The following is a 17710-nucleotide window of genomic DNA, read 5'->3' as shown; positions in this document are numbered from 1 at the left end:
TCTTCTAGAAGTGAACTACTTCCCTCACTGCCTGAGGCTACCCGCCTCCACTGCAACTCTCCATTGTAATTTCTACAGAGAAAAAGTGGGTCGCCTATGAAACATACCTTACAGCTGCTCCTCTTCTCCTTACAGGGAAACCCAGGGAGACGAGTCTCCTTTCTAGACAGTCAAGTTTTATTTATTTAGGTAAGTCATTTTAACTTTTCCCATCAGGATACAGAGAAAATGTGTTGCATTTCCTTGCTATGTAAGCTCAGTGGCCAAAATAGCCTGGAAAATGGGAGGGAAATGGAGACTTTCACAGTCGACTAGTAAGAGCAGAATGCTCTAGGGTGTGGCATTTCTTTTTCAGATGGGTACACCCTTGGGCCTTTTCATCTGTCAGGTAAATAACTAGATAAACGCAAAGACCAAAAATTACACAGGAGAAACCAAACCCAATGAAATCCTTGTTTGGGGTCATTGATTATGAGGTCTTCATTATGTTAATTATATAACTTAGAATTTACTAGATATGGAACTACATAATTTTTATCTTTTTAAATCAGAGGGGGCATTGTTTTCTTAATTGAGGAAATCCAGAGTATATTTAAAGTATAATATATTTTAGCTGTGAAGGCATTGCTTATTAAAAAATATATGTAGGAAGTATACAGTCTATAGACTTGAGTTTCTCCATAAAAGAAAAGGATATTTTTGGAGTTGGCAGATTTCTAAAGTATTAATTACTGATATTGGCACAAGAAAAATATAACTAAATAAACAGAGACTAGAGGAAAACAGCCTATTCACATGTCACTGACCATTCACTTCCTAGAGTTTTGGGCATGATTCTCCTTGTCTTTGAGTCACTTTTGTCTTTTGAAAATATAATAGGTTCTTTGGTCTGTGAATATATGTATATGAACATATAAAGTGATTGATACTAATTATGCTTTATAATTATGCTTTCTTGCCTTGCTCCATGCTAAGAGATCAGGTCCAATGAAAGAAATTCTATCATGGATTTATTTAACATTTTTTGGGTTCTATTATTGAGGCTTTTTTTTTTTTTCTTTGTGAAGGTGTTACCACAGCATTACTCTCTTTCTAACTTGAAGTGAAGTGAAAGTCAATCAGTCACGTCCAACTCTTTGAGTTGGAATTCTCTAGGCCAGAAAACTGGAGTGGGTAGCTGTTCCCTTCTCCAGGGGATCCTCCAAACCCAGGGATCAAACCCAGGTCTCCCGCATTGCAGGCACATTCTTTACCATCTGAGCCACCAGAGAAGCCCAAGAATACTGGAGTGGGTAGCCTATCCCTTCTCCAGGGGAATCTTCCCAACCCAGGGTCTCCTGCATTGCAGGCAGATTCTTTACCAGGGAAGCTGCCAGGGAAGCCCTCTACTAACTTAGCTAGTGTTTCACTAAAATTAAGACATGTGCAGCCTTCTGCATTCTTTCCCTTAAGACAAATCCACCTGAATGATTGTCCAAGACTCTGATGGGGAGACTGTGGGTCCCCTTATGTTTTCCTTTACTTCCTTGCCCAGTTGGCAATTTGTAGCACCATAATTTTCAGCCCTGTAGACTTTTCTTCTCTGTCCTAGGAGACTGGAGTGGGAGACCCATGAGGCCTCCTCCAGAGGACACCCCTTCTCGGTGCCAAGCCATTAAACTTCAACCACAGAAACAGTGGCGGTTCACGTAATGAACATTCACTCGTTAAAGTCACAATCGAATGAGCACTTAGGAACCAAATTCAACAGCAAGAACGGTCTTGAACTGGTCCTCACCTCCTTCCTCAGGACTGTTATTTACAAGTCATTTATTTTACAAGCCAGGAGATCCTACTTAACCTCAGTAATTGTTACAGGGGCAATTATACACAAATTAAATGAAGATCTGAGTGATGCAGCACTAGTTTGCAACACTCAAAAATAATGTAGGCTTAGTATACACAAGGGCTTCCCTGGTGGCTCAGATAGTAAAGAATCCGACTGCAACGTGGGAGACCTGGGTTCAGTCCCTGGGTTGGGAAGATCCCCTGGAGGAGGGCATGGCAACCCACTCTGGGGTTCTTGCCTGGAGAATCCCCATAGACAGAGGAGCCTGGTGGGCCACAGTCTATGGGGTTGTGAAGAGTCGGACACGACTGAGCGACTAAGTACCATACAGTATATACGGAATTCTGCTAGTGGGTCTGTAATATGTGAAACCAGTGTTTTCCAACTGATTTTTCAGCTTATTTTATTACTTTTTAGCCTAACTGAAAACAGTCTGTTGTTTTAAAGGTCCTTTAACATTCTATACAATTTTTCACTGATAAAAACATTCTAAAAACTGTAAAGATGGAAAAAGAAACTTTTTTACCCTACTGTTTGGGTTCTACGGGAAAGAAACATCTAGAAGGAGGAGAAAACTTCAGGGGATCTGTATTGGTTCATAAAGTTTTTAATTATTTTCGGCTGATGTGAACAAAGCCCAATTGTCTCTTAGACTTTAGCTATTTAAACGGATTGGGGCTGTGTTTCCAGGTGTCTGGACTGTCCAAGCGTTATTTCCTTGAGCCCTGTCTCACCAGATCAATGTTTTTCTCTCATCTACTTCTGTGCCATGAATGGGTCTCTTGGTTTGTTTCGTTTGTGTGTGTGTGTTGTCACAAAAAGCTAGTTTATTTGTGCTGATTACCAGATTCCATTATCTTGTGCAGAATACTTTTTGGAACTGTTATGCCGGGGTTCATTCCAGTAATAGAAAGGTTCCCATCTGACCTTCGGCCACGCTCCCCCTCTTAGTGGATTGATGAGAATGACTACAATGACTGCTTTCAGCACGGCTGGCTGAATTCCAAAAAGTAATTAAGAGAATGGAATTGGATGCCGGAGGATGACTCATGCACAAGGAGGTGGCCAGATGGACAGGGTCAACACACAGTTCAGGGCACACATTCAGGCCTCCTGCTGTTTTTTCATAACTTTCAACCCCAGTTGCCCAAGTGTTTCATGCATACAGATAACTCTCCACTGGCTGGGGGCTCGTTTGGAGTTCAGTCACCCATCCCTGTCTGCTGCTCTGATCACGAGCATTTCAGGAGAGCATGAACTAGGTGGGGAGATGGCCCATTATCATCTCTTCCATGCTTAGGATGGCAGCCTTTGCAGTTCAAAAAAAAAAAAAAGAAATGGTAGGGAGAAGATTGACCTCAAAGGTCAATATATTTTGAGAATACTTAAATTTAGGTTCCATCTATTTGGTTCTGTTTCTGCCTTCTTTTGCCATAAATAACCAAGAGTCTTCTGTATTTAGTTGAAAATGCTATTCGTAATAATTTTTTAAATGTTTAGATTGAGCCATGTGCTCTGTGGTTAAAAGAAAGATGGAGGCCTCCATCCGGTTCACTAACCCGCAGCATGGACCATCATTGGCCGGGACCTGTGGGAACCAGCACTGCCGTGGGAAAACCTCCGGCCCACGTGATCCGCCCGATCAGCCCGTCCTGCGGTCACCGGGTTTCCTAAAATCTAAAGACAAAACAATGACACGGTCATCAGTCTTGCCAGCCGTGGGAAGAAAAGAATTAAGTCAGCCAAATCAATTCAACTTAGAAGCAGAAGCTCTAAAGGCAACTAAACTTAGCTTTTAACTGAAAGGTTAGCTGAATAACCTGGAAGAGAAAAAGAGTGCTCACCCCAGGCACCCCGTCTTCTACAGCACACTTGCTTTTCCAGGCGGGGGCGAGAGAGAGTACCCCTCGGGAGGCATCTTTTTGTTGCTGGTACTGCCGCTGAAGCCAAATATTTTGAGCCACAGTGAGAGTGGCTTAGATAAGACTCGTCACGCCTTTGGTAACTCTTTTCTAGTCTCAGCACAGTCTGCCCTCCTCCAGTGATCACAAACGTGGGAAAAACTCTGCATTTCCCAAATGTCCTGCTTGGGCAAAGTTGTGTGCGAGGTTACTGAAAACTCAAAGACAAGTTTCTGTGCATTATCAGCTCTGAAACTCGTGGCGCCCTCTTGAACGCTAATCCAAAGACGTCCAAACCTTCACATTTCAGGGCTAACCCGAACTATTTTCCTTTATGGATAAGTTTTGCCTCTGATTCGTACTAAAGGCTCGCATCCTATGCGAGAATCAAAACAAAACCTCCAGCTCACTGGTGACTTAGGAAGTTTTCAGGGACACGGAATGGATCAGGGCTGGGAGCTTCAGAAATGAGTTTGAACAGGAAGTAGGCTGCAGTTGCTGAGTCGGTAAGCTGTGGGTCGGCGCCCTCTAGTGGACATGTCACAAACTGCACCGGCTCAAGCCCAAGGCCTGGCGCCCTGGGATGTCTCACCTGTGTTTTCATGGAAAAGTTCAGCATGACAGGAGCAAATGTTCTGAAAAGAGGACACAATATAGAGATGAATGAAGCCTTGAAGGAATCCCTACTCTTGAAATGCACTCACAAGCCTGGAAGACAAGGCCCGGGGATGTGTCTAGAGCTGATGATGGAAAATTCATTCAGAAAACTGCTCTCAGGAAAGAAAAGTTGGGGGGGGGGGGGTGGGAACCTTTGGAAACAACTGCAAAGGTGGATCTCTTCAAGAATTGTTCTCCATTTTTTTTTTCCAGTTATGGATGAACTGGAAAACCAACCACAACCCAAAACCAAAACCACCACCAGAGAAAAACCCTAGTAAGTAATACCAGTCAGTCATAAATACATCCCCACGACTCATTTTGAAAAGTACGTGTTGCCAAACTGGGAGAATCAGAGTTCAGCTAACCCTTAATTAAAATTTAGATTCAGTTGTCCTTTAATTAAAGCAGCCATAATCATCACTGATTTGGAGGTGGGGAAGGGATCATTATTCTAAAGCAAAGTAAAGAAATCATCAGCATGTGAAAAGATTGGGAAGCTTCATAAATCAAAAATGCATGGAAAAACGAGAGAGCCAGCAGAGATAGTGCCCGGGACGGACACCAAAAGAAAGAAAGAAGGTGAAAGAATGAAAACGGATTGGTTTGGCAAGCGGATGTGAGCAGGAGGTTTACTTCACACACCAAAGGGCCATCTGCAACCCGGGGAGGAGGCTGGGCCTGTCGGGCAATGGCCCTACTGTCGGGCATTTTTATGCTTTTCTTCCAGGCATCTCGGAAATCCTCGCGGCCCGTGGGCTCATCCCAGCCGTAGTTGCTGGGGGTGGACCTCTCTGGGCTCGGGTGGGGCTCATCGCTCCTGACGGCGTCGCCGGGCTCCACTGGCTCCCCAAAATCCTCTTCGATGCTGCTCTGCCGGGTCAGCGTCCGGCGCCGGGCCAGCAGGGGCCTCAGGCTCCTCCTACAAGGACAGTGCCCGGGGCCGGGGCTGCACTGGGCAGTGGGGCTTCGGAAACTAAATCGCATCTCCTCCTCTTCACTGCCGCAGTCCAGGCCGCTGTCTGGGCTCCTGGTGGCCGAGCGGCTGAATCGACAGCCTCTGTCTTCGAATACGAAGTCCTCGGCCTGGGGGCCTCTGGGTTTCGCGGGGTACCAGGAGCTGTGGAGGGCCTCGTGCCCCCGGCAGGGCCTGGAGGGCCTGGGCTCTCTGGCCAGCCCGGTCCTGACCCTGGAGGAGGACCCTAAGCCCTGCTTGTGCAGGAACTCACAAGGCTCTCCGTCCTCCTCGGCTACTTCGGGGATACTGAAAAGTCTCTTACTGTGGTGGGTCTGTTGGGGATACTCGGGCAACTCCGAGAAAGCACGTTCAGTGGCCCTATTCTTAGAGCACTCCTTAAGGGGCGGGGGTGTTAGCACAGGTGCCGGGAGCCAGTGTATGATTGCATATGAAGGGGGGCAGAGGGAAGGAAAGAAAATACAGAGAGAATTAGTCTCCGAGGCCATGAGGGACAGAGAGCATGCTTGCACTTGTGGTGGGGCAGGGGGTGGGGGGTGGGGGCAGATGGCATGCTCTGGCCGGGGCTCTGGAATGAAAACAGAATGGGTTAGATGGATGCGGCCGGAGCCGGGGGGCCGAGCGCACGCAGAGCGTCCCGACGCCATCAGGACTAGCCATGCAGCCAAACCAAGGAAAGAGAGGCAGCTGGGCCGCGGGTGTGGGGAGGACAGAGGCAGGAGGCTTCACACTGACCGAGGCGCTAGGGTCTGTGACATGGCTGTGCTCAGAGGTCGGGGACATCCGAGTTCACTGGCCACTGGCTGCACCCTGAGAAACTCCCAAGGCAGCTGCCTGGGGATGCCGGTGAGTGGAGACCATTCGCAACACAGGGCCCTCCCCACCACCGCCCCCCGGCCACACCGCTCCACTCTGCTTGTCCCTGAAAGCACTCAGCATCCTGTGAAACCTGTCCGTGCTCTCTTACTTATGCCTCTCTCCCGGCTCAAGTGGAAGGGTGTGAAACCCGGGGGACCTCGACCCAAAGTCATTTGCTTGGCCTGTGTCTGCAAAGGCTTGGGGGCCTGTCAGTCTCTCCTCCAGACCCCAGACCTCAAGGCTGGGAGAGAGGAGCCGAGTCCCCAGCAGTATGGGCAGCAGGGGCTCAGGGCTGGCCCACCCAGACGGAGGCCTAGGGTGGACACCCCACGCTCCCTGTCCTGGCGTATGGTTCTCTCTCCAGGAATGGCCGGCAGGCCCATCCTCTGCTCCAGCTGGGCCAGCCCATTGGGCATACCTCCTGGAACACCTCACTGACTCCAGGAAGCCTTGCGCCCACCTTTCCTTCCATGGGCCTCCGGGCATGTGCATTAGGGTTGAGCTGCAGAGGAATATCAGAATTTGCTGCCCTGCCCTCATCCCCCTACTGCCTTGCGGTGTGTCCCAGGCACAAGGGGACATGGTGGGTTTACCCAGCGCAGCGTCTTTAGCAGGCTTAGAGCCCACGAGAGAGCCAAACGAGGAGCATGGTGCACGCTTTGATCGTTTGCTATTAAGACCCTGAGGTTTGGGAACACTGGGGTGAAGGGCAGTGAGGAAGCAGGGATCCAGCCCCGGGAGCCGGGCGGGAATGCACGGGGGTTCGTGGGACTCCTGCAAGGGGAGGTGAGCCCGGGTGGCCCAGATCGGCCTGTAAAGTCTCCTGACTTAAAAAAAAAAAGTCAGAACCCTGTGGATGAAGTGAAGTGAGCCTCAGCCCCGCTGCCTGAAGGTCCTATTGTCCCTGCGGCTGCTCTAAGGAGAGCCGGGTTGGTGGGGGAAGGACGTAGGTGATTTTATGAACTAGCCCTTTTCCCTGGGAAAGACAAGGTGACCTTCGGTTTCTTTGCTAACAATTGGCAGGAAGGAGCATCCCAGAAGCTTCCTCCAAAAGGAGAAGTGGGGAAGCTGCCGAGGGGCGGTGGGGGGCGGGGGCAGACACCTGCCTCCTCACAGCGCCCAGTGATAGAGAAGTGTGGGGAGGCAGGGGCGGTCAGGCTGGACCACGGGCAGCGGCTTTGGGTCACTGTGAATCCTGCTGGACATTGGCTCAGGGGAGGAGCGAGGGGGTCAGCCAGTGGAGGTAGCGGGGGCTGCAACCATGCGGGGTTTGCATAGGGATCTGGCATGTTCTTTGGTGACAGTGTCTCCAAGGCCCTGCCGGGCGCCTTTGCTGGGAGAACATAAGTCAGTCTGCTCTATGCAAGTGGGCACTGAGTTGGCAGCCAGATTTGGATGTTGCTTTCTGTCCACCATTCAAACTGTGTGGCTCTGTGTTCCCCAGAGAAAGGCCGGGCTCAGGCACTGTATCCCCCGGTGGGACTTCCCTCTCCAAGGCCCTTTTCATTTGAAAACCCCCACAAAGGCCCAACCTGTCTCTCTGGCTAGGCCTGCAGCTGCTGGAGCTCGGGGGCCACGTCTGTTCTCACCCCCCCAGCCTGGTGGAGGGTCTGGTGCTCAGAGTGACCAGCTTGTGCCGAGTGAACAGAAGCCCAGCTGGAGCTCTCCAGACAAGTAAGGGGGCGCACCCCAGGGATGAGGTCTATGGGGGCCTCGAGCTCAATCTCCATCGAGGTGACCCCCATCAAACCCCTTGCCAAAGGCCACATCAGAAGCAGAGGCATAAGATCTCAGGATCCCTGGTGGGAGGTGTCTGAGAAGGGGTCGACTGACCCTCCTCCGACCTCCTCTGAGGTCCCCTCTCCCTGGCTCTCCACCCATCCAGCAGGGTCCACCTCAGTAGATTCCACTAAAGAATCTCTTCCCGACTCCCCAGCTGCCCATCTCCAGTCTGACTCAGAGACAGGCTCCTGCCCTCCTAAGTGCCTGCTACTCTGCAGATGGACATGTGGCCAGGCGTTTGGGGCTGGGGGTGGAAGCTTCTCTGTTCTATTCTTTCTGACTGGGTTCTTAGTACAGAGCTGGGTGACCCAGGGATGCCCAGTGGATTTTCCCAGACTCCTTCACCCAGACTTTTGGTCAAGAGGAGGGATGGGAGACCCCGAGCGCAGATTCAATAGCAAGAGAAGCCCATCCAAATCTGGGGACTGTGCCTGCCAGGCGAGGCCCCTCTGGAGCCAGCTGCACAGGCCCCCAAAGGAACAGGGATAGGGGATGGTGGGGACGGCGGTGAGGGGGGCAGCGCCCCCGCACTGACCTTGAGGGCATTGTGGGACGTGCCGCTTGGCCGCCTCCTGCCCCCATCCTCCAGCTGCATTTCAGAGTACAGCTCCTCCTCGTCCTCCTCCATGATGTCCGAGAGGTCAGACCCCCGGCTGCTCTCCGTGTGGTATTCGTCTCCATGGCAACAGTGAGGCTGGGGCAGGAGAAGGGGACGTGAATGGAGGGGCGACTCCAACACACGGAGTCCCACACCCTCCCCTGCTCTGCCCCCTCTCGAGCTCAGGGACGTGTCTGTGTGTCTGGATGAGAACCGCTCACTCCGGAGGGGAGGGAATCACAGTCCCCGAGCTCACGGGGAGCCGGGATGGCAGAGAGAGGACCAGACCGGGCGTTCCTACTCCAAGTCCGGACGGGGGCAGGCAGAGACCCTCCTGGGCTCCGGGCAGGACAGAATACACATGGGAAGATGTCACTTTTTCGGGTACCGGCAGCCTCTTCAACTTAGTGGCTGGACAAAGCCTCAAGTGAGAGGTGGTAAATGCGGGGCTCAGGGACATGCTGCATGTTGCATCTAGGGTCGTGCAGCAGACAGTGGTGGGTAGTGGGCAAACAGGGGCATATGCACCAACAAGTGTGTCTAAGAGTTTTAAGAAAAACATGGAGTCTGAAATTCACACATGTGCACACTGGGTTGTTGGTGAACAGCCTGGTCTGGGTGGGGTGGGACCCCCTGTGTGGTGTGCCCACTCTGTGGCCAGTCTGGCCACCCACACTGGAAAAGACTTGCCACTGGGGCTGTGGCGAAAAGCCTGGGTACAGAGGAAAGGGTCAACAGAAGAGCAAGTAGAAGTAAGCTTGCTAACTAATGCGTAAATTGAACCACCAGCCGTCCTGATGGGGTTTGGGATGAGGGGCGGGTCCAACTCAGCAGCCCCTTCCCATCCACAAAGCAAGTGCCTCCCTCAGAAGCTCCAGCAGCTCATAGAGCACACCTTATGAGCTCCGATTTATGAGCCCCAAACATGCATAGGGGTCTTCCCCAGTGGCTCAGGCAGTAAAGAATCTGCCTGCAATGCGGGTGACTGGGATTCTATTCCTGGGCTGGGAAGATCCCCTGGAGGAGGGAACGGCAACCCACTCCAGTATTCCTGCCTGGAGAATGCCACGGGCAGAGGAGCCTGATGGGCTACAGTCCGTGGGGTCTCAAAGAGTCGGACCCCACTCAACGACTAACACTTTGACTTTTGACTTTGAAACACACACAAAGCTATTCTGTTTCTGCTGGACAGTATTGATGAAGATCGATTTCTTTATTCTCCTGGTGGGCGACAAGACAAGTGTACTTAATAGCATCCTGTGACATGTTTATTTAAAACATCCAGCTTAGGGGCTTCCCTATCAGTTCAGTAGTTAAGATGCTCCACTTCCATGGCAGGGGACAGAGGTTTGAACACTGGCTGGGGAACTAAGATTCCCATATGCCATGTGGCACAGCCAAAAAATAGGGGTTGGGGGGGAACTGCACATTTGTGAAACAAATAAAACTTTAAAAAATGGTTTCAATTGTTCCTCTATATAAAGACATGGAGAAGCAGTGTGAGTGCCCAGTGAGGGGGTGTCCCACCGAGGGGTCCCACCCCAGCTGAGCCCTCAGATTGGTGGCCTGGATATTCTCAGTCTGAGAAGTCTGTGCAGCATCATTTGACCTGCTCCAGCCCTATTTCTTTCAATCAAGTGCCTTGGAGAAGACATAAAAGTGAATTGGTTTTAGATGAATAAACCAACATCAGGTTGGTTTGAATGAGGGCTTCCCAAAGCAAATGGGAAGGAACTCCTCTAGAGAACAAGGTCTCATTCAAATCCAATGATGAGTTAGTAATAAACTCATGGGATGGAAGTGTCTATTGTTTGCCAGATTTATCATGGATAAGACATTCGTAGGAATCTCTTGGTGGTGGGCACATGACCCTGGTCTACCCAGTGAGATAAGAAGTCTGATGGAGCTTCTGGAAAATGTTTTTCTACCAGTTAAGAGAGTTGTGCCTGAGGAGGAAACCCCCTCCCTCCTTCCTTCTTTCCATCCTTCTTGGGATGCTGGCATATGAGTGTGATGACTGGAGCTATGGCATTCACTTCGTAACCATGAGAGAAAGGTCAAAAGACTGGAAGATTAAGAACCCAGAGCATGTTGAGGTTTGATAGAAAACAACAAAATTCTGTAAAGCAATTATCCTTCAATTAAAAAAAAAAAAAAGAACACAGAGCTGGAACACAATTGAACAACTGAATCAACTTTGCAGCCTCCTACTTGAGGCTTCCTGTGATATGGGAGCATGAAATGTCTTTGTTACCTTAGTCATTATTAGTTGGGCATTCTGTTTCTTGTGTTTACGTGAATGCAAACAGAATTATTTTAATCTTTTAGATAAAGAACCTGATGATTGGAGAAGCTGAGTCACTTGCCTGCTAGCAGTGGCAGAGCCAGGAAGTGACCCCAAATCTATGAGATTCCAAGGCCTTCTTCTCATGGAAGTAGTGACACTGCCTTGCTGTAGAGCTATGTGTTGAGGGGACTGAGGACTGACAACTGAGAGGACTTCACTCTCTGCTGTCTCCAGATCTGAGGACTCTCCAGGCCCCACCCTTCCCTGTTGCCCAGGACTGGGGCTTGACACCATTTAAGGACATTTTCATTAGAATATGCATGATCAGAAATTGGAGACAGAACCCATCTTGGATGGATTTGTCACTTGTGAGCCTTGTCTGGGAGGAGAAGCCCTGACATTTCCTCCCTCCAAGGATGGGATATGGACCTTTCCATTTCTGAATCTCCCATGATGCTTAGCACCTAGCCAATGCACATCACACATCTGCCTGATGAACAAAAGTAAAGAAACAAATGGTAGGTTTTGCCTACATTGAGACCAAGTGGTCAGCTGGAGACTCAGCTGATGCACAAAATCAGCCCATGAACGGATCCTCAGGGCAGTTGGGAGGGCAAAAGGCTCACATACAGACTTTTGAAATTGTCCCCCAGTGCAGTCACAAATGCACAGGCACCATTCAGTCTAAACTCTCCAAACTGACTGCGATTGTTGTCACCCACAAGATAAAGGTCTGTATTCCTTTATCTTTCTCACAGACCCGGGACCTGAACCCCTCCCAGCGGGAGCCCACGGTGGGAGGGGGTGGGCAGCACTCACCGGTTTGCCCAGCTCCGAGCCTTTCAGGAACTCATCCACAGATGCGCCCCTCCTCTTGACGTCCGGGGACTCATAGCCGTCCTCCTCGTCCGAGTTTGCATACTGCCCGCCGCTCCTCTCCAGGAAGACGCTCCTTTTCTCTAACTTGGGAGAGGAGAGGGGAGGCGTCAGGGCAGAGGCCACCTGACCTTGGGGCCCTGACCTCCGGCTTGGAGCAGATGATCTGGGCACCCTGGTAGCCGGATTCACCCAAGGAAGAGAGAGGCAGGAGGAGGGCGTGGCCTAGTTCAGCTCCACCTCTGCTCGCCTGCATCCCTTCACGGGCGTTTCCCACGACTTCCCATCTCATCGCACATTTCACCTGGGACGTGGTCCCCCTGTAATCCAAATACTCCCCCTCCCCAGGACCCAGGCAGTTCTGAGTGGCAGGCAGGCAAATAAATATATATAAACGTGCCTGCACTTCCACATGTAGGTGTGTATGTATTCCTGTGTTAGTCACTCGGTCGTGTCCGACTCTTTGCTACCCCGTGGACTGTAGCCTCTGTCCCTGGAATTCTCCAGGCAAGATTACTGGAGTGGGTTGCTACTCCCTTCTCCAGGGGAACTTCCCAACCCAGGGATTGAATCCGAGTCTCCCACATCGCAGGCAGATTCTTCACTATCTGAGCCACCAGGGAAACACATATGTATGTATACATATGTGTACATAAGTGTCTCTCTGTGTGTATGTATGTCTGTGTATGTATACACAGACACAACTAGAAGTCTGAAGTGAGTGAGCCAGAAGGCGACCCTTGTTTAGGAAGATGGGTCCCCAAGCCGACTCCCAGGAGGCACCTCTCAGATCCCTGGAGAGAGACCACTTGGATAGTGGGTGGTGGCCCGTTTGCTAAGCCAGGCTGGTAGATAACCATTTCCTCTAGTTTTCTAGGTCCATATCTATGAAATGGATCCTGATTCCATCAGGATAAGACCTAAGATGCAGTCAGATAAACAGGGCATTATTCTTCCCAAGTCAAGGCAGCCATTCTTGGGGGCTGGGTGTTTGGGGCACTTCTCGGGGTGCGGATGGGAGATTCCATCGCAGCTGGGCTGTGGGGATGAACCGCATTCTGTGGGCAGCTGAACCAGTGATGAAAACACCTGGCCTTACCCTGCTGCTCTCGGCCACCCTCTGCGCGGCTTCCCGGGCCATGGCCTTGGCGACGGAGGTGGAGACCGGGGCGCCCTGCGGCTGTGGGAGGATGCGACTGGGCGAGGGTGACCGCCGCCCGGGGCCCGAGCCCTGCAGGCCGGGCGGCTCCAGCAGGTGCCTGTGGGCTGGGGCGGGTGCCCGGCCATGTTCCCAGGCCTCGTCCACCGCGGCGTGGGGACCCGCGTGCTCCTCTTTGGTTTCGGGGGCTCCGGCACTTGCTAATGGCTTCGGTGTGGGAGCAGTTCTCGGGTGGGGGGTTGGAGGCACCAGGAGGTCGGGGGGAATGGCAGCAACGGCAGAGTCCACAGACTCGCCCTGGGCAGAGAGGGTCCGCACCGTCACGCCCTTGGCTTCCAGGCTGCGCAGGCGCACCAGCTCCACGGCCGTGCCGTCTGCTGTGGGCGAGATGATCTCAGCGACCTGCGCACAGAGAAAGATGGCTCGGCTGGGGGATTTCCCGCGCCCCAGGCCCCTCAGATGCCTGGGGCCTCCCATGGACATCCAACTCAGCGCTGCACAGCTTACAAATCAGATTGGTCTGGAGCCCCCATTCCCACCCAGATGTTGGCGGTTTGGAGGGACAGCTGAACACACGCTTTTCTCCCACGTCTAGAACCAACCTAGAAACAGATGTGGGGGCCACAGAGGAATCAGAGCACTAGGCTCAAAGCTTGGCTCAAGGAAGATGCCACAGGGAGGCCACGACAGACGGGCTTCCGGCTGTGGTGGAGACATGTCTGTGGCCCCCTCTGGGGAGGGGAGCAGGGATCAGAGAGGGGGCCTTCAGCCTGCAGCAGCCACTCTCTCGGAAAGAGCTCAGACACTCACGTGCATCTGATACACCACCTCCTAGCCGTATGGGGAAACGGGGTGGGGAGGGTGGGGAACGGACAGAAGCTTGCTCAGGCCTCGGCCCCCTAAAGCAGCCCTGTCTGTTTCATGTGCCAACGGGGACGGGGGCTGAGATTAGGGGCTGCCTGATGGTGACCATTAAGGATCCTGCAGTTTCCGAGGCGTTTGGACAAGACTACATCTCGCCAAGAATAGGTCTGGGGGAATCTGCAAGCCCATCATCTATGGAGGGGGCCCTGATGTCCTGGGACTCAAGAGAAATGAATTTTTGGTACCCAGGGGAGAAGAAGAAAGGGGTCTACCAGCAGAATGGGGCAGGAGTGAGGCAGAGAACATTCTAGAAAGAGGATGGAGCAAAAAAGGATGGAGGTTCTCTGTGTTCTGCAACTGGGTCTGGGGTGACAGTGTAGGGGATGCTTAGTAACTGCTGGTGGGTCTTGCGGCTTGAGGAGAGAGGGAGGGTCACCCCTCGCTGAGTGGTGAGCGGTGGCCAGGGGGCCTGGATGTGAGCACCGCCCCGATAAAAACTCACCCTCTGCCCTTTTGCATACACGCCGTAGCCGGTGACATTGGCTCCATTGGATAGCCCAGTGGCCGTCAGAGCAGGTGGCCTCCAGGAGACCTGGACGGTGGCTGGGGTGGCCCCAGCTTGGACGGCAACATCTTGTGGGGGTGCTGGAGGACCTGGGGGACAGAGGCAGAGAAGCTTTCACGACATGACCCCTTGGCAGGCAAGCTGCTACCATGTCTGACTAGCCAGTGGCACCTGGGAACGAGATCTTTCATTACAGCCTCCAGGAGACAATGGGAGAATCCAAAGTGTGACAGTGGAGCAAGAGGGCCAGGAAGTAGCAGCTCCCAGATGCACTCAGGGTCCTCTTGGAACCGGTTCCTGGTGCTCGGTCCCCAGGCCAACCTGCGACTCTTGCCTGGCCAGTCGGCCACAAGGTCCCAGCACTTGCAGAGGCAAGAGACCCTTACCACCTCTCTCTGTTCCCTGCTCCCTCCAGTTCCCTCCATCCCTCCTTCTCTCTCTCCATCGGACTTGGGAGCAGCAAACTGGACCACACAGCACCCATCTCGCCACCTTGAGAGAGAGGATGGAACCTGAAGCTGGAGAGAGGCAGCTCTGATGAAGCCACCAGGATGCCAACTCCACACACACACTACCCGGCCAACTAGTTGAGATGCTCGCTTTGAAAGTCCTGAGCGGCTACTTCAAGCAACAAGGAGACAGGTGTCACATCACTGGTCCTTCCCAGTGGCTCCTGGTGACAGCAGGGCTGCCCGTCTGCCCTACAACCCTTGGGCAGCTCCCTTGCCTCCAGGTCTGGTGCAGAAGTCCTCTGTTGTCATCGTTGTTGAATTGCTAAGTCGTGTCTGACTCTTTGTGACCCCATGGACTGTAGCCCACCAGGCTCCTTGTCCATGAATTTCCCAGGTAAGAATACTGGAGTGGGTTGCCATTTTCTTTTCCAGGGGATCTTTCCCACCCAGGGATCGAACTTGAGTTTCCTTTGTCTCCTGCATTGGCAGGCGGATTCTTTACCATTGAGCCACCTGACAAGCCCCAAAGGTCCTATAACTATAGCATTACATTTGGAAAGAAATGTGCAACTTCTAGGAAGAAGGCTGTGAGCCTCCTCTTCTGAGACCGTGCTGCAGCCCCATGGATTTCTGCGTAAGGGAGGAAGGGCTCTTTGCTGAAGCTTTTCTACTTGCTGCTCATTCTGCTACTTACTCACTTTGGACACCTGACGTCACTTGATTCTCACAACAGTCCTGTAAGTTTAGCGCGTTTGCAAATGAGGAAATTAAGGTTCGAGGGAAGCTGCTCAGCTGTCATGTGTTGGAAGCCTGGCTGGCCTTGCAGTTTATAATGCGACTCCACCCTCAACGTGCTGTGATGTGAGGCTTCCGAACTGCCGAGCAACTGGGTTCAGAAATTAGATCTTACCTGGATGGTCCGCTCCAATGTGACGACGGCTCATTATTCTTAAGGGTGTAGTCAAGAACTGAAACTGGTCTGGGGGGTTGCTGGACGCCTGCTTCTCCTAGCACAGCAATGACAGTGGAGGGCCAGGGTTTTGTGAGTGGGGAAGACTTGAGTATCTGTGACCTGCCAGCTCCACCCCATCCGTCCATTGGCCCAGAAGTGGCTGTCTGTCACGTGGTGGCGTTTAGTCCAACCACACACCTCATGCCGGTCACCTATGTCATTTCCACGACTGAAACTCCCCTCCTTCTGGGCAGGCAAAGGAGCTAGTCTGCTATGGACTGACTGGACATTTGTGTCCCCCCAAATGCATATGGCATTCACAGACGGCAGCTGTGGGAGGTGATCAGGTCTCGAGGCTGGAGGTCCCATGAACAGGATCCATGCCCTTATTAACAAGGTGCCATCTACCAGGAGAGGATGCGGAGGAGACGCCGTCTATGAACCACTAAGTGGGTTCACCAGACGCTGAGTCTGCCCAGGCCTTGATCATGGACTTCCATCCTCCAGAGCTATGAGAAAGAAGTGTCTGTTGTTGATAAGCCACTCAGTTTATGGTAGTTATATCAGCCCGAGCTAACTAGGACACCCAGGAATTGGGTGTGGACCTATAGGATCCTGCCCTGGGCTCAGTATTTCCTCTTGATCCTCATATCTCTCCATCTCAGGGAGCTTCTCCACGAAGCCTTTCCTGGTTGTCCTAATGGATGTGCTTCTCACCTCTCCTTGGAGCCCCTGGGGTCCCCAGATTTGGTGTTTCTCACTTCTTTACCCCTAGCACCGACAACAAGACGTCATGGTGGGAATCAATGAATAGTTCCAGTCTGCACAGTAAGTCCCCTACATACAAATGAGCTCTGTTCTGAGCATGCGTTCACAAGTCCAGTTTGTTCTTAAGTCCAACAAAGTTAGCCTAGGTACCCAACTAATGCAGTCAGCTATGTAGTACTATACTGTAGTAAGTTTATAATACATTTCATACAAATAATACATAAAAATAACAAACACAAAAAATAAAGAAAGCATTTTAATCTTACAGTACAGTACCTTGAATAGTACAGTAGTACTGTATAGCAGCTGGCATCAGGTGGACAGACAAGAAGAGTTACTGACTGGAGGAGGGGGAGGAGGTGGGAGATAGTAGAGCTGAAGGATTGTCAGCAATAGGAGATGGCGGGCAAGCTATCTTTTCACCTCAATTCACACTTTCAATTTTTCTCACTTTTGTTTCCACTGTTATCACTTAGCACTTCTTAGCAGTACCAGCTATGTCGCCCCTGCTTTTAAGCTTGGTTCCAGACATCCTGGACTTGAAATAAAGACACTGTACTACTGTCCTGTATGTAGTACTTGTAAAGTACACAAAAGTACCACCATCTGTAGCGGATGCACACATTTGACAATGTGTGCCAGACACCAGACTAACTTACATGATTGGACATTTGAACTCACATTCACATCTTTGAACGTGCACAACTTGAAGGCTCAAAGTTAGGGGACTTACTGTATCTGCAATTAACATCCTCATAGGCAGGCAATCAAACATCACCTTATAAGATGAATGAATGGACCCTTCATAAATCAGTTCCTGCTCAGACCCACTTTCTCCTTGAAACAGTGTCTGTCCCAACTGCCCCTGACCTTGCTTCTTTGTAGGTTATATTACTCTAGGCTTCCCAGGTGGTGCAGTGGTCAAGAATCCACCTGCCAGTGCAGGAGACACAAGAGATGCTAGTTTGATCCCTGGGTTGGGAAGATCCCCTGGAGGAGGGCATGGCAACCCACTCTAGTATTCTTACCTGGAAAATTCAATGGACAGAAGAGCCTGGTGAGCTAGTCTATGGTGTTACAAAAGAGTTGGACGCAACTGAATGACTGAGCATATATGCACAGGTCAGACTCTAGTTGATGGATTTCAAAAAGAGTGGAGAGCAACATGCAATAAAAAGCAAATCCAT

The 17710-nt window shown here is 51.5% G+C and overlaps 1 protein-coding gene across 1 annotated transcript in view; it reads right to left on the bottom strand.

Moving 5' to 3' along the window:
* The window catches only part of RIMBP2 (RIMS binding protein 2), a 301212-nt gene that overhangs the window by 24800 nt on the left and 258702 nt on the right, over window positions 1-17710 (bottom strand). The window contains exons 11-16 of the mRNA XM_052654524.1: window positions 14289-14440; window positions 12863-13324; window positions 11707-11850; window positions 8538-8696; window positions 5032-5739; window positions 3388-3505 (exon numbers count right to left, since the gene is read on the bottom strand). Coding sequence (XP_052510484.1) covers window positions 3388-3505; window positions 5032-5739; window positions 8538-8696; window positions 11707-11850; window positions 12863-13324; window positions 14289-14440 — 1743 coding nt within the window. The remainder of the gene's footprint in view (window positions 1-3387; window positions 3506-5031; window positions 5740-8537; window positions 8697-11706; window positions 11851-12862; window positions 13325-14288; window positions 14441-17710) is intronic.

Source organism: Budorcas taxicolor, chromosome 17, assembly GCF_023091745.1.
Source record: "Budorcas taxicolor isolate Tak-1 chromosome 17, Takin1.1, whole genome shotgun sequence".
NCBI lineage: Eukaryota > Metazoa > Chordata > Mammalia > Artiodactyla > Bovidae > Budorcas > Budorcas taxicolor.
The sequence above is the reverse complement of the archived record's forward strand: the minus strand, read 5'-3'. Positions and strand labels throughout refer to the sequence as shown.